Here is a 26,431-nt window from a genome sequence, read left to right on the forward strand (position 1 = left end):
GCTCTCAGAAAAGCATTTGGGGCTCTAGCGGATCACAAGCTGAACGTAAGTTGGAAATTGCATGCTGCTGTGGTTGAAAAACAAAACCTTCCCACACTAAGCTCTGTAAAGAGCAGTATCACCCGGTAAGACGTGAAGTCCTTCTCAACTCAGCACCAGCAAGGCCTCAGCTAAAGGGATGTGTCTGATTTTGAGCAATATACTTCAGTAAAGGCTTTCTTAACCAAAGAAAGATGATTACTGTCTCCATATACGTAAAAGTCTTCTGAAAATGAGGAGAATAAACTATTTTCTATGTTCATGGACAGGGCCTGAAGTAATGGGCTTAAGCTGCAACAAGGAAGATTTGTTTGACATTAAGGCAGTCTTTATTATACAAACAATGATAGAGAATTTCTGGAATAGATTGTCTGGGACAGAATAAAATACATTATCATAAGAGATTTTTGAAGAACAGGTTATATCTTAGTGAAATAACATCAGTTCTTTGAGTTTAGGTAAAAGAGGAAAGGGAGCAGGTGACCTCTTGTGGTTTCCTCCACCCCTCTATCTTCTGATTCTCCAATTTTCAAAACTAAATGGTAATACAATAACCTATATATCTTGTATCCTAAATAAGCCTATTCTACTTCACCCATCCCAAATAATATGATCCTTCCTCACTGGACAAAAGAAAATTATCTGTATCTTTAAAATGAAAAAGCCTAACAGGCAAATGTGAGTGATATTTCTGCTTTCTGTGCTCCTTAGTGCAGAACTGATGTACCAATTGCTACGTAATAATCTGTCACTTCTGTTTCTCTCTTTCCAATAGGTCATTATTGGTATATCTGAATTCTAAGTGGGTTTGACATAAAGCCACTATTACAAAGGTTAAAAAACCTTTTGAAATTTCCCAAGACCTCTCTATAGAGAAGACAGGAAATTTGACTACTAGCACATTATCAGCAATTAGAAACCTCAATCTTCTGCCCTTTGTTAATGGTTTCATTAAAGGAATGTGCATTTGAATTAATTTATTTTGATTAATTACTTCAGAGCCGCATCTGCATAAAAATTGTAAAAGGCAGTTTGTCATGATAAAGGCTACTGAAGTTCTACATCTCTTCTCTGCATGACAATCAACTTCAGGAGTTTCAGATTCATGATGTGCAAAAACGAATGGAAATATATTGGACGTGTTACCTAATAGCTTCATAGTTAGGGCCACTACAATCATTAGAGATCCTCAGCATTAGGAAGCAATTGTTCGCCACCTCACTAAAGTTTTTTTTTTTTTTTTAGTTAATCACTGATAGCAGTCACAACTCATTGTTATTACACAGATTTAGAAATACTGAAGTATAAGTAATTAGCATATTACACAGTATGGTAAAAGCAATTCAAATCTGCCACTTACCTTATTTTTTCTGTAGTACCCTATGTTATTCAACTGTGGTATTTAAACAAGCAAGACCAAGGAACTGAGTTTTGATTCTTTTGTCTTTTTGTTTAGAACTAAAATAGAATAACATGTACCCTATAGCGTATGGAATAGCCTTATGGCATAACTTCTGCATTCTCTGTTTTTCCTTTATATTCCTGCAATACAGCCAAGGGCTTTAATGTACCGCAGAACTGACCCATTGTCTGCATCCCCACACAAGCTGTTAGGCAGAAAACTGTAAACAACGTATGGGAGGATCCATGGTCCAAGACTCCTGAAAAGCTGAGCTGAAACTCATAAAAATAAAAGGAGATTAAATAGAACTGTCACTCTGTCTGCTCTGCTATACTGAGCACTCTGAATGTGCACCACAGACAAGAGGACTCTGATTCGGCTCCCAAACTTTGTACTCTGCCACCCCCTGTAACAGTCTTGCTCATCCACTTATAAGCAGAAATTGCAGCTGAATTTTTATGAATATTCAAGTAACATTAAGTAAACAATTATCTTCACAGCAGGTAACTGCAGGAAATACAATAGCTGGTATAGGTGGTGACTTTTATGCTTTAGTTTAAAATGAAATATACTATCCTAGTCTAATTCAAGTATAAAAACAAGTATACAAACAACATTACTAAGAAACCTTTAGAGAGACTAAAAACGCATATAAAATGTTGGTGCATTTCAAAACCACAATATTTTGGCCATTTCCACATTCTTCAATTTTTAAAATCCCCCTCCCTCCCCCCCCGCCCCCCCCCCCCCAAACTAATTTACTGTCTGTGCAGGCAGCAACTGAAGTTCAAATTCAAATTTATTTTGTGTGACAAAAGACAGAAAGCATCTGATAGCAATGTTTGGACTTGCTCCCAATAAAATAAAAAAACAGGGAAAGTAATGTAAAGTAAATTGAAAGACCAGAAAGAGGATGAGTTATAAACAAGCATCAATATCTAGGTTGGAAAAATGTTCCTGTGTGTATATGAAAATTTCTACAAAAAAACAAGGGTTGTCATTTCTGAAGTCAAACACATATGATTCTCATTGACATAGTAAGGACATGTGAGCCTTGGACTTCTTTGGAGCCTTGAACTGTCTTCATAGCACAATGACAGAATCCTAAAACCACGTGACTGACACTGCAGATAGAGTCAGGTTTCTGGTATGAGAAACTACCTACAAAATACCGATTAAGGTGATTCTTCCCCATTAACAGAGCATCCCTTCAATTAGCACAGCATATCAAGGAAACTGTTGCTATTCACACATATTCAATTAACAAACTAGCATTAAAGAACACTTTTTTTCTTCTTCCTCTAATGGTTAGAGGAAGGCTCCAGTGTTGAAACATAAGGCTCTCATCAAAGGAGATATTCAAAAGCAAACCATGAATTGTGTGCATAAGAATTTACTGTCAAAATTTGTTGATAACTTTTAACTTCAAGCTAGATCTCATAAACAGAACAGAGTAAACGTCTTCAACCAACATAGTATTTTCATTACCCATTAAAAAAACAACTACTGTTCATCTGCCTTCTCCAGATAAATAAAGTAAGAGGGCTGGGTGACTTTCCCACCTCCTGATAGCTAAGCATTTGATCAGTAATGACTCAAGTGCAACAAAGGCACACTTACATTCATTTGTCTGCATTCTTGATAAGGAAAAAAACAGCAACAAAAATTAATCAAGAAGCCCACAAGTTAGAACCGGTAAGCTACATCGGCCTAATTGTTTGGGACTCCCCTGTGCATACCTGTACCAAGCTACCACAGTTACAAACCCTGATATTACATTTGTATAAATCAGGAAAAGAGTTAATGAGTATTTCAAAGGAAAATGGTGAGATCAAAGGCAGGCAGGGAGTCAGACGCTACATTAGAGACTTGTGTTCATTGAGATCAACATCCAGAATTTGAGGCAAATATCACCAATCTATAGGAAGCCTCAGAGCTTTCCTGCTTAGAGCCAGGTGAAATTGTGACTGTAAACTAACTCCGATGTCATGACTCAGAGTACCATAAACCTTTGTTCATACACTGGTCTTGGTTCTATCAGAATTAGTTTGGATAAAGTCCACTAGCAGCAATGTTGGTCTAAACATTTACTTCCACAGCTGCACTCATTATGCTGCTTCACAGAAAATCTGTACTTTTTTAGAAAGAGAAAATAACATTCATAAAACTCATGTGTTCTAGCCAGAGCTGAGAAGATGCACGTGCTCACATTTGGCCATTTGAAGTTAGGTAACACTACAGTTGACACTTCAGGAATCTGACCATTTATTTCATCACATTTTCAGTCAGGGAACTTCCATCAATGTCAGTGGGAGCACTGTGCAAAGAGCAAGAATATGGAATATGAGCCCTAGTTGCTTGAATTAGTTGAAGAGCAAACCTTATGTTCATCCAACCTCTCAATTGTAAGAAGGCAAGCATTCGGCCATGACTAATTTAGGAACTAATTCAACATTAAATTGTAGCAGAATGAGGAAGCAAAGTGACAGCTGTTTAATTAAACTCCAAATCCAATTAGATGGTGTTATCAAGAGAAATCCATGGGAGCCTGAGGTCATGAGAATGGTCCTGTTTACAGGCTGAAAATTCTGTAAGTGGAATCTCATAGAATGATGTTAATCATAGCTTAGCATTAAGATTTCTCCCTCACACAAACATGGTACCTCATGAGAAACAGACCTACACTGCAGACCTGAAGGAATGACATAGAAAAGCCAACTGTGGTTTAATTTATAAGGAAAGTTTCCTGAAAAAAATGGAAAGGAGGCAATCAGGCACTGTCCACCTTAAAGTCAAGAGTTCGTGCCTAACAGAAAAAGGACAGAAGAAGCAAGCCCTTGCATGTTGTTGACAGCACTTGAACTGGTGGAGACAGTGGCTAAGGAGGAGAGCTCCAGGAGCTGCACTGTGCTTCCAACTATTGTTCAACCCATCACCCTTGATGAACAGTGACACCCTGGCCACACAGTTACAAAAGATGATGGAGATGTGGGAGACAGAAAGTAAACTCCATGCACACCAGTTGCAAACACCATAAATATTCCACTGATGAGCACAAAGTTATGCACCGCAGGTTTCCAGGGCATCCTAGTCGGAGTGCTGCACAGAACAGTACTGCACTGCAGACAAGTGTTATGCTGATTTGTGAGTCTGGTGACACGACGGTTGCAGATTTGAGTTATTAATACTCCTAAGATTACAGCTGATTAACAAACTGATATTGTTAGGCAGCAGATTATGTTTTATCTACATAATCCCATGATTAAAAATAAATTACACATTGAGCTTGCTGCCAACTGGATTCTCTGACACTCTACGTTGACAGACAATTTATATGAGAAGGGAAAGAAGCTAACATTGCCTCTACATTCTCAGCACACACTGCAGAAGAACAGGAAGATTCCTACAGACCAAAGGTTTCTCCATTCCCTGAGGCAAATTCACCCCATGGCAGACAGTAGGGGAAGACAAATTTTGGTGGTGGAATTTAGGTTTGCTCATTTCCTTCACTTGATTCCAATGCCATGAGCCCCCCATGTGTATATCCTGTTTTGCTTCTCTCCTCATTTTATAAACATGAAGACTTTTACTTTGCGAGCAATGCTATATTGCAAAAGAAACGGGGTAATGCAGTTAAGCAGTAAAACCAAGGGGGACACCTTCTTACTTAATTGCATCCCTCAGTATTCAAACATGGATGCAGATGGAATCCAGGTTACTCTGTGACTACAGTGAGAAGGAAAATGGAAAATAATGAACAGATTAACAGTAGTGGAAAATCAGGCCATTCAAAATCTGCATAAGAAACAGGTTTATTTAACAAAAGTGGCCACTTCTGCAGTCTGTTTTTGACCAGGACAGCAGAACAAAAGATCCCAGTTTCTTTTGTATGCTAATTCTTTTTGACACTTGACAGCCCTGTGAGGTATCTTCTCTTTATTAAATCTTTGTTAAATGACCAACAATGGACATGGCACAAAAATTAAGGACAATACCTGCCCTGAAGAACAAACAATCCAGAAGTCAAACACAGATAAAACATCACCCATGGAAAGACCCAAAGGTGGATGTTGGCATTGTTCTGTCCTCAGCATGCACGGTATTTGTTTGAAGAGCTTGATCAGTGTGATGTCTCCAGTGAGGGTCTCCAGAAGTTTTGAAGAAGGTAAATGGAAGAAAGTTGGAAACAGGGTTGTAAGGAAGGGATTCAGACTCATATTTCTCATCTCAAAGAGGAGTGGCCTTGACCATCGTCAGTACACAGGTAAAGACCCCCAGTGCACAGGTTAGGCAGGGCCCCCTCACCCTTTTCTCTTGGGGATGGCCCACGGCAAGGAAAATGGTGGCAGATTCCTGGGGCCAGAAGGACAGAAAGCAAACACCACTCAGCTGGGATGGGAAGGTCTCAGGCTCAACTCAATCTTCCTTGTACTTTTTGTGAGCCATGTAATTTATGACAAAGATCTGAGTGTCTTTTCAAAATGGGAACTAAGTGTTCTGCAAATGCAATGCTCTTTTAATCAATGATCTTGTCTCTGTTTATAGTCTCCATATTGAGATAAATCTTAATTATTGCCCACCCCTCACCATTAGCAACAGACCATTCCATTTTCTTCCCTGCTAGTACAATTTTCAAATACCCTGCTAGTGGGACTTTTGAATCCTCATAAACTAAATTCTGCAGGCAGAAAAGGGGAATGTAGAATATATTAACAGATAGGAAAACAGAAAATTTTCTTTGGATTCCTGATGACTAATCCACACTTACTTTGCAGTGAATCTATCCTGTTAGCTTTTAAACTTGCAAAAGGGAACACGCCCAATGATTACTTTGATGTAGCAGATGAACACTCAATTGCTAAATATAATTCTCTCATCTCTCAAAAGTGAGCATCTCCTTTAAAACGTAAGAAGAAAATGGAGCAACTGAACAAAATTAGCTATGCCTTAAATTGCTTTGTTCACTTTACAGTTTGTGACATAATTATACAGATGGAGAACAGTTATAAAGCCATTACTTAGACTTGTGTATCTGTACCTGTATGAAGGCTGTAGTGACTTAGAGTCAGCCCTCTGAAGGTCCTGTCACTTCTTGCACTTGTGAGTAATAGATAATCAGACTTATTCTAACAAATTTATTTTGGAAGCAAATATTTACTTTACTGTATTTAAGTTCGTCATATACAGTTTGTAACGAGAAGTTAAAACTTGATTTTGGAGCTGTAATATTTTGACACAGGCACCAAGACTAACCAAGAAATCTTATTTCCTCTCCGTTGTGGAATCCAAGCACTTCCATTAATATTCCTAACAGTAAAGTTCCACTGCCTGAATATTGATGTTACTTGTGTTTATTATTTATATAAAAATAACCCCATTCTGGCTCCATGTGATATCTGGATCTCAATATGCTGATCAATGAGTATAGTAAGAGACTGTTCCTACACAGCTATCCTAAGATCTGTCTTTACCTAGCATAAAGCAAGGTGGAATGAGAAATACACGATCCTTTCCCACAGAGTGCATGGGTTCAATTACAGTAATGATAACTGAACCCTTGGAGAACTCACATCCTCGGAGAAGTTTAGAAGACCCATGTACCCAAATTGTGACAGGCAGAATAGCCTGACCACCAAGCAGGTTGGAGAGGTACTCCCTCCAGCAGCAACAACCAGCATCCCTTCTGCAAGAAAGAGATGTCAGACAGACTCTCCCAAGACTACAGACAAGTGAGCACACTGTCCCAACACTCCTTTCCACCTGTCATAAGAACTGTTATGCTACTTGAATCATGAATAACATGCACAGCTTATATGTGACAATACATTGAACTTACATTCAACACTTTTTTTAATGAATCAGGGCACAAGAAATAACTTCAAAACTTCCCTTCCATCCTCAATTACTCTGACAAGATGATCTCATTAGATAATCCTCAGGTGATGGGAAATGCAAAATAATGGCATGAAATAGAATCCACAGAACATTTTCATGCTTGACTGAGTCTTCCTCTACTGTCTCAAAAGCTGTAAATGTGCGCAGTTTGTCTTTTTTAAGCATCTATCATAATCAATGTGTATCAACAGTGACTGAGCCCCTGGCTGGGGGACTCTGCCTTGTCGGAGCTCTGACACTGAACTTTGTTAGGTACAACTCACTAAAAAGACAAGTATTTTGCTAAAGCTGTCTCTATTTCCTGTTGACTAGCGTGGGTAAATCAGGATCCAATGACTGGTACATATTTTCAAAGAAAGAAGGTATTTCCTGCTGTGTGGAGGAAGAGTCTGTAAGTGACTTCAAAGGAAACAATTCTGGAACCACTTAAAACACAGAATAAGGACATAAGGACAACTGCAGGAGATAGGAAGCAGAAGCCCACATTTCATCTTTCTGTAACTACTTAAAATGTAGAATAAGAACATGAAGGTGACTGGAGAAGATGGGAAGCAAAAGCCCTCATTTTATCTCTCTCTATTTAGACATAAATGAAACAAAAAGACTGATTTTTAAAAAGATGCATATATGTAACACAGGAAACCACCTGCTCTTCTTCTTTGTGAATTTCATTCCTTACTTGCAGTATTTTGCTAAATTGACTTAGAAATGAAAGCACTTACATAGGAGCCATATTATGTAGAGAGAAAAGAATTGTACTTATGGGTTGAAATGTGGGTGATTACCTGAGATATTCCTACCCCAGCATCATTACTGGCTATTTTGAGTATAAAAAATTGCAAATAGATGAAAAGCTGTGAAGCGACAGGTTAAAAGCCCTTACTCTGAGACTGATATAATTGAAAAACTTCACTCTTATTTCAATCCATTGTCACCTAAGGATATAAGTATGCTTATGAATATCTTTGAATATAAGTATACCTCATGTATAAGCAATTAACTGCCCTAAATTCTCCTGAACATTCAGGATTTTATATATTTATGCAGTGCATAAACTATATATATTTCATATATAGTAGACGTGACAACATCTACATTACATACCCAGAAGTATATTTTTTCTTCTAACGAGCACTCTTAGAAGAGTAGCCACACACTTGGAAAATAGAGTGGCGATAAACATATCAAGATTATTACTTCAGTGGCTGTAGCTACTTACAACATTCCCAGGAAAGGATAAATATTTGTTACTGATTCCAAAAGCTTTGGCAATAAAATAGCCTCAGAACCTGCAAAGTGTTCGGTCCTTTTTAATCTCAAAAAATAGCTTTTCATTTACTCAAACATCTAAGGAATAATTGTCTGAAAAAGCCTTCAGCTATGATGAACACCTCTCTTGTTTTTCTCCATTGCTGAATGGTCCTATTAAGTTTATCACAGATGGGAGTGGGAATATTGGTAAAGCCTGAATGGGAGAGAAAGACAATAGCCACCTGGTGATTTTATAATGGAATGGTTCATGGATGCTTAAGCAGCCATGGATGGAGCTATATGATATCTTTTTGCTGAAATCATTTCATGGCTTACAGCTCTCTTCTGTTGCAAAAAGACTAATATGTGAAATTTGTCAATTTAAGGCATTTTCTAGGCTCACGATGTGTCAGTCATTTGCTTTCCTTTTTCATGAGTCTGAGGAAGTTATTTGGAAAAGGACCCCCAGTTAAACTGGGTTTGCTTCATCATTAAGCAGAACCAGCACAGCTCTGGTGATGTCTCCGGTCTGTGTGACTACCATGGGAACATAGCTGGTAGTAAAAAGGCAATTTTCATTAACAGTTTGAAATTCTTCCCATGTTCATTTCAATTAAACCTGCGGCACTGTTATATAGTTGGCCATATATCTGTAATAATATTGCTGTAATAGTGGCAACCGATAGTTGCGGATTGAAAAAATACAAGCATATTAGCACACATGCATGGGTACACAGACAATTCCACGCAACACATGTATGTGAGTAGTCTGTATCCACACATGTACATATCCAACTACACTGGAAAAAAGATTATGATGCATTCTGTGTTAATAGAAGCCATATACTTATTATAGACAGATAGAGGAAGAAATTTTCATTTTATATATATTTCTATCTCACATATTTCCTACTGCAAATTTTTGCAGCCATCATGCTTTAAAACATTACCCCACTGAAATCAGCAGTGATCTTGCCAGTGGATTCAATAAAGCCAAGCTCTATTCTATCAAGTGTTACGGAGTAAACCCTAAAGAGTCCTCCCTAATGTGCTTCCCTGCAGTAGGACCTGCACTTCTACATAGCCCTGCTGACTTCAACCTGAAGGACTGGTGTCCTATTCCTTGGGCAAAACTGATTTAGTCGTCTATAAAGCTAATGTTATGACAGATACAAGGGCTTTTCCACCAATTAGTGATAATCTGGATCAGTGTGATACTTTTGCTGTTGTGAGTTTCTCTCTTAACGTGTTGCAAATGTTCTCTGTGGTCGAAATGAAATTAGCATCATCACTGACATCACTGGCTGGGTGCAGCCTGTGGAGACAGAGTATAACAGTAACACAGAGCCCTGCTGGGCAGCAAGGGTGGAAATCTCAGTGTGGTTTCCCAGTGGTGGGAGTCAAGAAGCTTCACGGTGAGGACCTGAGAGTACCTATAGCTATATAATACAAATACCTCTGTGTACTTTTTATGTATTTTAGTGTGTAGTGCTGTATTGCTCAGCAATAGCAGGAAAAGTGGTCAAGAAAGTACATTTTGTGTAAAATCAAATTGTTTTCTGTAAATTAAACCACATACTTAAGAAATCCACAGTAACAGACAAAAAACATGGCATTTTCAGGGATGTGCTTCACCACAGCTCCACTTGACAGTTTGCAGCTCTGGGGAAAGATTGAAATGCCTAAGAATAGAGTGCCATTTAGATGCTTGTAGGCATCATGCCTGGCCTCCAGATGCTCTTCCAGGGGGGCACAGGTGTCCTGTAGTCTTGCGTCATACCTGGCAGTCCTGGATGGATGGCTGAGACCCTACAGTATATAACAGTATTAGACACCTATGTATAGTCACCTGGCTCACTTCTTTCTTTCTTCTCCTAACTTAGCAAGGTAAGTTTCCAATCTTCCATCTCTGTACTACAGCTCCCCATCTACATGGGGGCTACATCCTTACTCTTTCTGGTTAACAGCAGAAGCAGAAACTCTTTTACAGCACATAAAAATATGGTACCTACTATAATCTGCTCCTGGAATTTCAGCTGAAGCCCCCAGATTCTGCTGATATAAACCCTGTTTTATATAGTGCTGCAAGCCACACTGACAGAGCATAAACAGCTTGGTTTGGATGAGGGATGTAAAATATCATCTAGCCTGACTGCCTCACAGAAGCTGCACGGCACTAATCACAGTATGAGGTGGGATGTACTATACAGCTGGGGTGAAGCAATTTTGAATGCTTTATGGACTTTAAGGATTAAGTCCCCCCTCCCTCATATTTCCTTTTTTTAAGTAACTGGGGTATTGCATGATACATAGATGACTTTTATGACCACTGTGGAGGGTTGTGAACTCGCTTCATCTGTGTAGATTAATATGTCATTGATTATTAATGAGCATGAATACTATATAGTAATAATAAATATTTATTTTAACTAAAACCACATGAAAGCTAACAGGGCTGTCACTGTTAGTACTTTCTCCCTCTAATGCGGAGTATTCATCTACAAATTTCTTAAAGTCCTCAGTTTTTGACCATGGAGTGCATATTAACACTTGGCTCAGGTTCCTGGATTTCAGAACTCTATTTAAACCACAGTGGAAGAGAAACAGACAGCTTCTGCTAAAATCTTTCAATTTAGTTTAGCCTATTTTAGAAACAGCAAGAGAAAATTTCTACTTGTTCTTTCCTTATTTTGGCTATACAGCCTTAATTTTTGATAAGCACAATCTGTAACCAAGACACAATAGAGCTTCTTTTGGAACTGCTATGAAAAAGTAGTAACAAAAATGCAGAAAATAATCATTCTTCTTATTATTTCCTATCCTTGCCCCTAGATTATTTTCCCTTTTCAAACAGCTTATTGATTTCACTGACTTCATAGGAGGTCCACATAAGCAAAGCACACAGAGGGCAGGAAACAGATTATTGCATTAATGAGAGAAGATATTGTACAGACATCAGAAACTTAGTACAGTTAAAAAGATGGGAGAGAGTGACATACAAGAAAACTAAATTATTGACTAGACACATGACTAACAGACTGGTGTGTCTTACCATTTATAGGAAGTAAAAATGTCATAAATGTAGATAGGGGTGAAGTATAGAAAGTATACATAATCACAGATCCAATTCTTTCCTCCTGATTCAAGCAAAGATGCCCTTTACCTTCAAGGGCTGTTTTGCACGATCATGCTAGCTAGAGATTCAAGGCTGGAGAAGCATCCTTGAAAGACATTGCCATGCCCATTGTGTGAGTCAGTGATGTGAAGGACAAAGGGATCAAATCCCTTTGCTTAAGGCAGTATTTTATGAGTATAACCTGAAGCAAACACAGTGACCATTATCTTTATCTGAGCATCTCAGAGCAACTTACAACACTGAAAGAGGCTTGAAAAAAGGTTTTAGTGCTTGAAAGCTTGTCTGTTTTTTTTCTAACTCTGTCGGATGACCTAATAAAAGACATTATCTACAAACCTTGCTTCACTTACGTTTTTACTCTTCTGGACCAGAACAACATTGCCAGTACCAAGTGGGGGAGACTGGAATTCATGTTTAAGCAGAAAGATTTCACTGTTAAAGGATCTGAAGTACAGAATGATATTGTAACGTAGGAAGTACTAACTACTGTGTCCTTTCTAAAGATGAGTGAACTGGTGTGTGAGTTCTGCCCAGATATAAAATAAGCAGAAACTAAGTCCAGGCATGTGGCTCCTGGTCCATCAGACAATTCCTATTTTTGCATGTCAGAGTCTCCCCAGTGCTTAATGAGTAGCCCATAATTTGAATGAGGTAAGAGCAGCGAGGAGGAAATACCGAGTCTCAAATGACTTATTTATTTCCACACCAAGCTCACTCCTGAAGCTTCCAGGCATTCTTAAAACATATGCCGTGGGATACTTGGTGCCAGCTGGCAGTTCCTCTCTTAGTCACCGCTTTTCAATGCTTGCAATTGACATTTTGTCCCAGATCCAGAATCTAAAACATAGTGTTTTCTGCTGGCTCAATCGAAGCTTCAAGTCATATAAAACTTCTTGATATTGGCACACAGGCACGTCGTACCCTATACAAAATGATTCCAAAGTACATCCAGGTCTTAGACTGATCGGTTTGGTTTCAGCTGCTGACATAATATATGCAGCAGGAGGCCTTCTACCTTCTGTTAGCCCTCCAGAATGAGAATTCAAGATCACTAAGAGGTTATAGCAAACCTTTTGGATTTCATTCAATTATGTAATGTTTTAGAACACAAAAGGAAGAAAATCCACCTTTAAATCACACAAGGTGATTTTGTCCACATGCACTTTCCTCACCTGCATCTAGTGAAATCTGTTTATGCAAATTAAAATAAAAGTGTTATGCCTGGGTAAAATATTTTTACATTAAAGAAAAGAAAAAAAAAAAGACAAGCAGATAAACTAGTTCAAAATGGCACACTGAGAGGAAAACTCCATAATGAACCTGAAGGTTTAGTCTTCCAGAAGTAGCTCGGGGGTACATGAATACAGATAAATGGGCAAATGTTGGATAAGGACAGGAGAGGCTGTGCTGCAGAACCACACTATCTATAAACACAACATTATGTGGTCGATTAACACACTAGTGTGCTTTATAATATTGAGTTTACAGGTTAATGTTTCCTTCTCTCATTTTTCTTAAACTCCCCAGTGAACTTGAACTATTTCTTCTATACTCACTTAGTTTAATCAAAATACTCATTTCACAGCCTCCAAAACATGTACAGATCTTGTCCTATAGGCCTTGGAGAGCGAAGTACAGCGTACTCACTAATCCTGATAGTGACAGTAAGCATTCAATATTCAACTGCTGTAATTAACAAAGCTGTGCTGCTGCTATTTTTTAATGATAGAGGATTTCCAAAACCAAATTGAAGGAATAAATTACATCATTACAGCCATATTATTGTTTTGTGAGGTAACATCCTGCAGAAAGGCAAACAGTTTTGATAAAGTAAAGATTAGATGACTAGGATCTGATTAAAATTAATATCAGCTTTACTTTTGTTTCCATTTGTTTCCTGAAATTCCCTCTCTCACCAGTGTGCTGGCTTGCTGACACTCATGACATGATGCTGGTGCTTTAAATATTAGGCATGACTTGTTTCTGATGGAAAAAAAGATCTTGATAGGTTCACTGTCTGTGGCAATTTACAGCAATGGGGCCACTGCCACGCTGTATGAAGCGTGTCTGTTGTCATGTTGTCACATGTCTGTTAACTTATAGCCATGTAGTATATGTGCATCAATCTAGAGAACTTTGGCTTTGGAGAAAGACTTTTGCATACTGCCCCTCTGGCTTAGCAAAGTACTAACAGCAGCCCAAACTTTGGTGCTGTCTTGGAACCCTTTTGTTTCTGAGATTATGCACTGATCAAATCCTCTCACCACTGCTGCTTCCCATGTCTTTTAGCATCTGCTGCACAGAGAGGCAAAGAGAAAAGCCAGAAGAGTGGTGCTAGCTTTCTCACCAGGGCACTACTGACCCCCATCCTAGGTTTTACTGTTTTATCTCCCTCAAGCACAACTACGGACTTCAAAGTATAGATTCCTAATGAATTCTATGACAAACATCCTCAGTGCTGAGAGTCTGGCTGGATAATGAAGTGTAAACTGAAAGCTGGGTAAGGCAAACATGCATCTAATAATAAACCAAAGGTGAAAAGTTGCTCGGTATTTTAATCCTTGGGGTAGCTCATTATAACATTGAGACTTATAAAAGTCCTGGTGATTTTTATTTTTTTCCCCATGCTCACTCATTGCCTTCCATTATAGTAAAGTCTCCTGGTTGTCTCGTTAGTCTCTCTGCCAAGCTAGAGCACCTCAGGACCTCATTAATTAGGGTCCAGTCTAAACGATTCATAATTCTGTTAGGTATTTCACCTGATGGTGAAGAATTAAGTACTCCCCAGAAACATTAAAACTTTCTTTACAGATCAAAACCATAATTAAAAAGTTGCTAATTAATAGATTTTTTTCCTGTTTTTCAGTATGGGTCAGAGTTAACCTACTTAATGGTTACACTGGCTGAGCACATGCTGTGTTTGCAAACATCCCTGGTCTGCTCTGACAGTCACTGCTCATCCCAGCATCTCGATAAGTGATAGCATGAGAAGGTGGAGACCACTTTATTCTCTAGGCTAAACCACAAATCTTTGTCATCTGAAATAAATTTGGGCAGTGTCTGGACTTGCATTTATCAGTTAAGACAATTGATTGATAGCTAAAGCTAATGAAAGAGCATGAGTTTAGACAACAAAAAAAAAAGCAAACTAATATATTAACTTTCATAGGAGAAGGCATTATCTGGCAATCAAGAATCCTCCTTCAGCTCTGCCAGCCACTCATGAATGAACTCTGTAACATTCTCCGTTCTTCCTTCTCTCTTCCCATTTCACACAAATCCCCCACAGCAGAAGTGCAGTGCAGTAGGAGAATCAGAATCAGGCACAGCACTTGCCTCCCACTGTGGGCCACGGGTGAACTCTGACGAATCACCTATCTCACACTACAGCCTTACAAGATAGCAACTTCTCTGCCTTTAAATTCCAATTCTGTTTTAGCTGCAAACTTGGGCAGAATGTCAGCCTCGGAAAGCAGTCTCCTGCCACTGCTCAGTAGTGCTTCTCTTCCCATTGTCTCTGCTGGCAGTGAAGGCAGCAGTGGAGGGCACATGTGATGAAGACAGTCCTTAGCAGACACAGCATCAAAACACACAGTCCTGGACTGTCCTTCTCAAGCACTATCATCTGGGGCCAAAACTCAATTTCTGCTGGCTCATTATTATGTCTCTGTATGGTCTCTGCTCACATGCATGTGGCAGCTGTGAAATTGACTTTGTGGTTATGTTAAACAATCAGAATTTTAATCAGCTGTCATTTCAAATATAAACTGTTACTTAAGATGTCTTCTGACAGACTGGTATCATAAACCTGAGCCAATACTTACAGCAGCCCCCATATCTAGCTCAATATATCATAAGTACAAAACAATCTCCAGGCTTGACAATTTCCACAATGCGGTACCATGAACCAATACCAAGAAATCTGCAGCAGAATGAGGACTTAGCTAGGTTCCAATGCTGAGAAGAAGCATAGAAGCATCCAGAACTGTGCCATGCTGTCAGAAGAAAGAAACCATGACCAGAAGACTTCTAACGTGCACGACGGATTGGCATCGAGAACAGACAGGCTGGGGGATCTCAAATCTTTACTTCCTGCTTCATTAGGATGTAAATGTGGTGTGATGTCTGGTGTCTCAGTGTCCATACTTTGCCCTTCATGGAGCTCAGTTTATCCACCTTTGAACACCTTGAATTTCATCATCTTGACTTGTGGACTGAAAATTTTCTAGAGAGGATTCTGACTTGCCTGTTATCTGCCTGTGCAGCATTTAGGTATTACCATAACAGCAAAAGTCCAGTAATTGAGTCACTGGCTGTCTCACTGCACATTCTGGCTGATCTGCAAAGTTTTGTTTGGTTCACAGGATTTCTCTCTTGTCAAGGCTGAGTGGCATATATATTAAGCCTTGTATTGACATCTCTCTACTACAGGCAGGGGAATTGGCCAAAAAATACAAAAGTTCTCTATATGGCAGAGAGATTTTACAGAACACTTTAAAAATCTGGAAGCTGGCTGGCTCCACCTCTCCCCAGCTTTTTAAAAATTCCCAAGTAATCTATTCAACAGCATTGTCAGATATGAGGGATGCTGAAAGAGGAAATTATATATGCTGTTGCGCTGCATAGAAAATGACATATAACTCGATCCAGTGGAAAAAAGTAATTCCAGCCAGCTGAGATAGCCTTATTGATCTATTCTCATTTCCTGCAAAAGGTAGGAGTGAATGTGAACATAGCAAAGAAAAGGAAAACAGAAGCTAGAATCAAAAGTGCAGTGGTTTTAGAAATGATGACTGGGACTTAAAAAGGACTATTAAATTGAGCCATTTTAAGTTCTTTATGTTGTTTGCATCTTCTGACCAAGTTAGAATCAATGGACAACAGTACAACAGTTCATCTTTTTTTTTTTCTTCCCACTTTTGTTTCCTGATGGGTAGACAACAAAAGAGCCAATTCTTATCAGATAAGATTAATCAATATGCATAGCAAGTCACAGCTCAACACATTATGTGACAGAGCCAAATTACAAGCAGGTATGCAGGCTCCTGAGTTTATCTGGTATAAATATAGAGCAATTACACAAACTTTAGTGAAATTATATTCACCGTAAACCTAAAAGAAGGAATGGTACCCTCATTTAAACAACTGTAACCTACCACAAGGGAAATAGTAGGCATATAAGTGATCTGGGCTACTGCTTCTGCCCTAGCATCAGAAGATTTTAAGTCTGGTCTCTCACTCAGAACACAGTCCTGTAACTAAACTCTACAAATTTTTACTTCTTGGTATTATTTAGGGCTTCACAGATCATTTAATTTGTTAGTATTACTAATAGTAACAGGATAGCTTTTACATGAAATAAATCTGTTTCATGTTCTTTACTTGATGTGATTCATAATTTAATTATCTGAGACAATACTTGTCAGCTGAAAAGTTCAGTATGCAGATTTTCTGTTAGTTTGCTTGCAATAAGCAAACTGGGAAATGGATGTGTTTAGATAGCCTCAGATTTTGCCCTTTGGAAAACTCCTGAACTGTATGACTCCTAGCTGTGCCTGTTGCCTCCTGCATCGTTCAAGACTCAAAGACTAACGGGAGTGGGAATCCTGCACTTCTGTGACCTTGAAATAGATGGAGCTTTATGGTGTGAAATTGCAGACTGTGCAGAGAGAACTCTATTTATTTAGGTCCATATTTTAAAATGTAATATAGGGACTTAGTTTCCCTTCATTGCAATGAAATACCTTAAAAAATCTTTATCATAGAGAATGGCATACATATAAGTGTATATAAAACAACTGTTGCCTTGCAAGCTAAATTTTCAGTCATCTGTGTTTTAATGGAAAGCAAGTTAACAAGGACACATAAATATGTCAAAAAGCATTTTCGTCTGAGTCACAGCTCTTCGTCTTAAATGTCCATTCACTTCTGCAGCAGAACCACCATTACACTGAGTTCTGAATGTAAAGAAAGGCACCTGGAAACCAAACAACTCAGTACATAGCAAAAAGTATGCGTGGAACTGTGTTGCTTAATGATAAGCAGAGGAGACTCTCAGCTCCACGTTATTGCTGGGTTTGCCAGGGTATTCTGTGTAAACAATTCTGAACTTGGATTAAAAAAAATTCAACTTGGATTAACCAGCAGCTATTATGGAAAGAAAAGATACAGTTTACATCACTAGAAAGGCAGGGTGTGTAGGAACAACTGATATCTTTTATTAGACCTATTGATGCTGTTAGGAGAAAAGAGAAGCTTCTGAGTGTGTGAGGTGTGAAACAGCAGCAACAGCACACACGTATGCCTGAGAACCACTCCAACTTGAGTTTGCTTGCAAGCAGTTATCAATGAATTATAGAGTTGAATGAATGAAGCCTGAAAGACCTACCAGAAGTTTAGTATTAGAGTAATTTTAAAGAGGAAATATGCATGGATGAGCAAGTTACATGGTGACAAATGTCTTTTGGAGTACATTCAGACAAGAACTCTGCTCCTGACATCAGGTTTATACTTCAGCACTTTAAATACCTGGATTTCATGCAAGTCACAGTTAGAGATAAACTAATTCAGAAAGAGTTTATCCATATGATTAAGGACTACCACTGCAATTCCATATACAGGCACCCAGATTGTCTTGCATAAACACTAAACCATTGATTCATCAATCTACCTTCCAGAAGGAGTTATCCTTCAATACCAACGTGCCTTACTGGCATCAAGAAACGAACTTATTTATAAGTCTTTTACCTGGTTCTATCCCAAAGCAAAATTCAATGGTATTAAAATCCGTATTACACACTTAAAGCATGAGAAGAAATCTCTTGCTCGATTTTCTAACACATGGTCTAATCTTTAACACAAATATATAGACTTCATTGAAATTCTTGTGTGCATGAATGCTACAAACGTGAAAAATTTCCTTTTTTTTTTTTTTTTTAATCTAGTCAAGTGGCAAAATCAATATAGTTGGCTGCATTTGCACATGACAGGGTAGAAATTTGAGGAAAATGGGGGAAGTAAATTAACCAACCTTGTACACCTTAATTGGTAAGTTCTGAGGTTACGTGTGATTAATTGAAGAGGTTTTCAAAAGCTGCTTAGCAGATAATTAATTAAGCTCCTATGAAAGCACTTTTCTAATTGATCCTGCAACAAGTAACATGAAATCAGAAATGCTCGAATAGGACATGACTCAGACAGTAGATTTCTCTACTAGAAGGTTCAATCTTTGCAATAGATTTTTCCTGTCAGCAAACAGTGGTATATATTTTGCTTTAAAAGATCTTTTTATTTTCTTTTTTATCTCCCCTAATTGTTGAATTTTACAAGCCTGAGTTTCTGTAGCTGTAGTATTTTGCAGCTGTTGTGATTTAAGTAAGTGAGGTAAGAGATCTGAAGGAGGGGTTGTGTGCCTGAAATAGCATCTATCTTTCTCCACCTGTATCAGTTGGTCTAATAAATGACATTACCTTTTAACACGTCTTGCCTCTGTTAATTATTGCTACTCAATGATGGAAATACAACAAACAAATTTAATCTCATCCTTTGATGAGAACCTCATGCAGCCTGCATGAAAGGTACAGGGATGGTTACACCAAGTGTCAGACTCAAGATTTTGGTAAAGTACTACATATGTGTGATGAGGATCCATTTATGATGCGTCATTCCCCACAGTACATACTTAAATAAATTATAAATAAATTCTCTTATTTGAGAGTTAGAAAGCAACAGAAGTGGTTAGAATTACATTTTCTTTACTTTTCTGTCTCATTTTTCTCTCTAAATACCTTGAATGGTGAAATGTCCTCCAAAATTAGTCAGATTAACTTCTGAGCGCAGGAAAAAATATACTTACCTGAAATTTACATCTCTTTTTTTTTTTTTTTTTTTTTTTTCTGGGAAAAAGTTATTATACCTATTCTCAGCCCAGTACCTTTGATATTTCTCTTGCTCATTTTATTTCGCTGTTGCGTTCACTGTAGCAACATCACTGTGTTGCTCCTTCTTACTTGTACATACTACTTAGCTGCATACTTAGGCACACAGAATCTGGATTCTACTAAAATCCTCTCTTTGATTGTATGATGAATTTCCACTGATTTTTCAGCAGTTGCATCCTACAACTTGCTCTACTGATCCAAAATCTGTAAGGCTCTCTTAAAATTTTAGGTTCAGTTCTTACTGGCAATGTTTCTTTAATCTCTTTCAATCCAAAATATTGTAGCATCAGTTCCACTAATCTTTTGAAGGCCCTCTTCTTTTTCATCTTCTTTTTGTAACATAATCAGTCATAGGCCAATAAAGGATAAAAGATCTTTTGTGTTTCATAAGTTTCAGAATTTGGAATGGCTCACATGAGGGATGCTTTACTCTGTGAGTCACAGATGACCATTATATCATTAACAAGACACACAAAGGTTTGCTGCTTTCATCTCCAGAGGACTGACTAGGATGCCCATCAGACCAATGGCAGAAACTCAGTCAGATCTTGGAAATCCCACATCCTAGTCCAGCACAATAGCAATGGCTCCTTCTCTCTCCCCGCCCCTCCCCTCCCCCCCCCCTTTTTTTTTGGCCAACTTTATAAACTCTGTATGACAGATTTTACTTTTGATGTTAGCAGTGTTGCTGTAGGAACACTCCATGCTTAAATCAATATAATCCTCTCTACCCTCTAGAGGATTTATGAAACACACTTGCTGATAAACACTGAGATCTAATTTCTATGCACAATAATGTGCTGTTGCTTTACAGTGTGTAGTAGAGATAAAGAGTGTGGTCTGACTTCTTGGTAGATACAGTATCCCCCTCTCTCTTTTCAGTGTGGCTCTTGTTTCTGAACAGGAGAATTGCCAGGTAATCAGCTCAGCTAGCGATTATTGCCTAAATGAAGAAAGCACCCTGGCTGGATCTGCAGCCTTAGCGAACAGAAAACTGTGAAAATTCCCTTTATCTACTAATGTCCTGCTAGCAAAGCCAATTTTGCATTGGCATCTCACCCAACTGGATTCTATTAACACAGTATATTTTGGCTCCAGCCAAGTGTTATCACAAATTACAGAAATGAGATAAATAAACACAAGAAAGCTTTGCAAAGAGAAAGATTTAATGATTTCATTGTCTGAACCCTTTGAAAAACCCACAGTACATCTGCTGGGAATAAAGGATCTCACCTTATATGATTTATACCTGACAAAATTCATTAATTTAGACCTCCAGTTCTTAGAAGAACCCTTGTAAGTGGATTAATTTTAATATAGAATGGACATAAGTCTTGGAATAAAGCTTGAACCTTTTATGCAAGTGCAAAGGCATTAGACCCTGTCATGAGATATTAAGAAAATCTTGATTCCCTCAGGTATGGAATATAAAAGGAAGCTGGTGAATTCTTTCAAAAAATGAATAAGAAAGATGTTAAGTCCGTCAGTAGACAGACGTCTGTCATTTGGTACTGGAAGCTACAGAAGGTATCTCAAAACAAAACCTGACTAGAAAAGACTTCCTTATGCACATTTTCAGCCTTTAGAAGACAGAAGTTCAAATATGTATTCCCTGCTCAACTCCACCAGTAATGAGGACAATTATTTTCTTCTCAGATCTGGAATGCAGCACAGGTTTTCTGCTGACTTAACAGAGTTTGGATCAGGAAATTGCTGGGCATGACCTCATTTGTTATGAGCAGCAGTTTCACTCTTCAAAGGGGAAGAATATACTAAAGACTAGGACTTCCAGGAAATAACGCTCATCTAATTATCTGCTGCAAACCATAGAACATTGTTCAAAGAAAAGGCTGCCAGGATTCCACCACCAAGATTATTCACAGGAGAGGCAAAATTCACAAATGGGATGGATATGTCTAACTCTTCTTCCAAATCCTGATCTCTAACATTGAGTAACAGTAGCACTTCCAGTTCCTCTGTTTAATTGACTCTTGATCCTGTTCTAGATATCTGGCAGCTTTGTGCCTCTCCCTTTCCTGAGGTTCAGGACGTGTAAAATCAATGCTCAGAGCCTACTTCAGCATGTACACAGTCTCTTAAACCACTACGGAAAAGGCCAGCAAAATTAGTACCAGCCTCAGCCTACTGAGGACCAAGCAACTTATTCTTTAGCAAAAGGTGCTCAAGGGACCTTGCAAGTTCAAGCTCTGTAACAGCAAAATTAGAAATCGATAGTTAAATCTACCTGGCTATGTGCTCACAACTAGTAACCTGGAGGAACTGTGCATGGCAGAAATTCAAGATTTAAAGTCTGAGAGAGATTTCTAAAGTGGCAGCATCCCTTTCTTCTATGGTTTGAAATCATGTGACATCTATGAACCATTAAACATGGGCATGATTTTAGCAAGTCGTCCTATAAAGCTATAAAATGGGAGGCAGGGCAGAGAGCCCTCCTTTGCAAATCTGTCTGAGGCCTGGTGTGTGTTTTCTCAGACCACATACAGATCAGATGGAGCAACATGCTGAAACAGTTTCTTACCATTGCCAATGGAACAATTCCAACAAGATCCTTTTGGCAGATGAAGATTTCAGACAAGGTTATGTCTGTTGTCCCTTTCCGAGGGTATTCCACCTGCCAGGTGATGGGCTGCGTTCCAGAAAGGCTGCTGAAACTGGCTATTTCAAAGTTCATCTGCACGACCTCATTGAATAAACTGTTACTTCTGAAAGAGGAAAACAGGGAAAGGCAAGAGCTATTACTTTTGCTGAAGATGGCAAATGAAGTGAATCACATTAGCTACTAGAAAATGCAGCTATTTATATGCAGATATAACACAAGGCCCCTTCCAATCTACAACTTCTTCAGAGTATACAAAGTAAAATTATTCAAAATGAGTCAGGTGCTCTTACTATGGACACTATGTGGAGGGATAAAACCCAGGATTTTCTGTCTGATGAAAGAAAAATATACTTACTCCATTACATGTTTATTATTATCTTTGTAAGTATAATTCAATCCTTCTACAAGATGGATTTGACCCCTATCGGCCAAACTTAAGCCCAGTGCAGTTTATGATGACAAAGAGCCCAGAATTAGCCCAGCCAAAAAGACAAACAAGATTCATTGTACGTCCCTGTCATCAAATTTGCATAAATCCTTAGCAATGAAACTTGGTGTAACTGAAGTAGATATATATAGCATGGCAGCCATTAAAAAAATGAACATGGTTAAATGGTGGAATGAAGAGAATATTTTAAGCTTAGAAGTACGTTCTGGATATTAAAAAGACATGCAACTGAAACCAAACAGAAAGAACAAAGCTACGGCAAGTAAAATATACCCTAAATTCAGGAAACAAAAGATAATTTGAATAATAAACAGAAAAGACAGGCTGAAATTCTTTCACCTTAAATTTCTTTAACTTAATCAGAAATAAAAGTATATGAAATAAATTTGCTAGACTACCTGCTAGTTTAATTTAAAAATAAATAAATAAATAATTTACATGCATAAAAAAAAATACATTAACTTTTCCAGTGCTTTCCAAATGTCTTTCCGTATCATAGAAAGTTCTGACATTTCACAGCATAGTACTTCTACCAAACCCTATTCTGTAATAATTTCAAAAGTAAGGGAAAGATGGGCATCTTCCTAGCTTCAGTAACCCAGTTCCAGCTTCATCACATTTTTGGATGTACTCACCAAATAACAGCTTCAATTTTTTCCTCTGTTTTTTTTTTTTTTTTTTAATGTACAATACACAAAGGTCCATTTCTGAGAAAATCTGTCAAGAACTGATCATATACAAAGCACTTATATTCTGAAATGCTAAACTTTCTTTTTACCTCTTGAACAGAAATCACCATTTTATTACCTAAGACATATTTTGTGCTTTACTTTGCATGATTACTTTGAAAGTAAATGTGTTCCCCTGATAATTATTATTTTGATTATGGGATTTCATTTGGATGGCTTACTCTGAAAAGTCTTAATACTGCCTAATGCTTTAAATTTATTTCCTTGCTGTTTTTTTTTTCTCTGTAAAAAGAGAGACATTGCAACACTTTTGCTATGGTGGCATACTTCCTCCATGCATTTAAAGAGTGATTTTGTGTGGTAATGCAATAGATGGATGGGTTTAGCAATTCATAACTCAAGACTGGCCTATTCCCTTTTGAAGAGTTCCTACTAAATAAATCTTAGAGCTTGTAAATACAAGGCAACTGTTATAACTGAAGTTTACACACTTCTGGGACATCTCAAAATGAATGCATACTGGATTGAACTTTGTAATTTATTTGAAAGCATGATTATATGCAAAGATATCTGAATCACCTGAGCTACAGCGTTCATTTAGCTCTTAAAGACACCATTATGCCTTAGACTAATGACACCTGAAAGGCCATTATTTTCACCATTTCTAGATCTGATGCTGTAACTGACAAAGTTTGTACTTTTGATTGACTATCTCAGTGCTTTCACTTATGTTAAGTAGGGAATAAATTTTTGCACACATCAGAGACGCTCTTAAAGTGAATATATGTCTGGAAAGTCTCCCTGATCAAGAAGTCTACAATTCTCTAAATAGCCTCTGAGCAGATGTGAAATGTGTAGCTTTACAACAAAATCCCACAACTCTGCTGGTAGGACCAGAGAGCAATAGGTGGGAATTTACAGGTGGGAAAGAGCTCATTTCCAGCCAGCCCATTGATTCCTGATGCATTGCCATAGGTGAGGGCTGATCAGCTCCTTCTGGCTCCTAGCTCTTGATTTACACCACCTATTTTTCCTGGTTACTTCATTTTCCAAGAGTTGCCTGGAGTTCTGCTCATCAACTATCTATACTGCTTACCTGCAGGCACACACTTGAGCCTGACTTTGAGCTCTCCAGCAGAAATACCCCGAAGAAAAACTTTGGGTATGCTGTCTTTATTAAACATTTGATGGCACACTTAACTCCAATGTGGACAGACCACAGCCTGCTCTAGCTGCCATTTCTAGGTATCCCCACATCTTTGTCATGATGTCCAATGATTGACACAGGAAATATGATGAGATGACATCTGTTTTACATGATTCTTGACCTCACCTGCAGTACGGCAGGTGCTATTTCATGCATCATGAACCTTACTTCATGCAGGCTACAGTGCACACTTACATACTTCCCACTTCCCCATTTGGGAAATGCTCCAGAGATTAAGTAGCAGACAGGGACTAGTCAGCTCTCAGTGTAGACATAGTTTCTCTAAGGTACTGTCTCAGGATGCCTATTCCATATTTCATACATATATAAATATTCTGTAGTTTATATGTGAAAGTACTCTAGTCTTATTCCAGCCTAATAATACCTGGAGGATTCTAGTACATCTTTTGGTTTTTATATTTTAAGCCCATGACGCATACTGGCTTGGATTATTGTAATCAAAGAAAATTTCAACATTTTTCATCTATTATACAAATAAACACACACATTTGGAGTGCTGGCAAACTACAACTGTAATGTAAATCACACTTGATTACTACTACCTTAGTTGCATTCTCATCCATATTATCTTCACTAGAACCACAAGAAACACCCTGTATCTCTAAAAAGCACTTAACTCCACCATAAGAAAGTCTGACAAAAGCTGACTTCCTTTCTCCCAAATGTAGAATTACAAGTATCACTCCTGCAGCACTGACAGTTACATCTGCCACTATGTGATCTTCTCGGGCTAAAATGAGGGATTTATTGCCCATGCTCTATTTATATACCATCTGTTGTAGAGGGTCTTGAGGGTCATACACTCCTAAATCTCTTCTCCATTGCGCTGTAGACATAGCAATCTCAATTTTGCATACAAGGAATGAAGGAGAGGCTGTGACACACACAAGGTCATGTGGAAGACTGTTATAGGGTAAGAAAGCGCTCTGTGATTTTCCAAATCTCAGGAAAACCACTGCATCATCATTACATTATCAATGGAAATGAGAACCATAGCACTTGTTTCTAGTCTTAAACGGTCTTCAGTGTGTGAATCTTAAATTTCAACATCATTCAGTACATGAAACGTCTTTTTGATAACTGCTGAGCTATTCCGTAGAAGAAATCACTGCTATTGCCATTTACAACACTGCCTCAAACACCTGCTTAATTTCGGTTTCCAGTTCTCATTGAGTACTTTGGCTATCTCAGCCAAAAATCTTCTTGGCTGAGCAGACAGGCAGGCTTCTTCTTCCCAAAGTATCAGACTCTAATGGTAGATATCAAAAATAGTACCAAAATTTTTGTACAGAATACTGTAAAACATTGCTTAAATATTTCTTCTGTAAGATACACGGCACAGTAGCCAAAAATACGTATGGAGCAAAATAAAGGTTTTATTGGTACTTTCTCAGGATGACCCGCATAATTATTTCAATGCATGCATTTGTAAGTAATGCACCCATCTCATTCTCACAGCAATAAAACCTTTATACAATGTCACACTACCATCAGTTTCCTTCTCTCTTCATACACAAGAAACTGAGAGATGATCAACAGCTGGGAAAGCATCCACTTGAAAAAAAATATGCCTTCAGAGATGTGTAATGGCTGAGAAAAAAACTTCTCATGAAGCACATTTAATGTTCAGAGCTTGTTCACTGACTGAAACAGCAGTTCCTTAATATCTAACATTTAGAACTGTTCAGCAGCCGGAACAGCAAGTAATTATAAAACTTTTCTAAAGTACACAGCACGTAGAGATTGCAAATGAAGCTTCGTGAAGGCTGGGCTTCTAAGAAAT

General features: G+C 38.2%; 1 protein-coding gene across 3 annotated transcripts in view; it reads right to left on the bottom strand.

Annotated features, from left to right (window-relative positions):
* TMEM132C (transmembrane protein 132C) overlaps positions 1-26,431 on the bottom strand; it is a 203,204-nt gene that overhangs the window by 32,268 nt on the left and 144,505 nt on the right. For all 3 annotated transcript variants that reach the window (XM_040577124.1, XM_040577123.1, XM_040577125.1), the window contains one exon: positions 22,203-22,386. In XM_040577124.1, coding sequence (XP_040433058.1) covers positions 22,203-22,386 — 184 coding nt within the window. The remainder of the gene's footprint in view (positions 1-22,202; positions 22,387-26,431) is intronic.

Source organism: Cygnus olor, chromosome 17 (assembly GCF_009769625.2).
Source record: "Cygnus olor isolate bCygOlo1 chromosome 17, bCygOlo1.pri.v2, whole genome shotgun sequence".
Lineage (NCBI taxonomy): Eukaryota > Metazoa > Chordata > Aves > Anseriformes > Anatidae > Cygnus > Cygnus olor.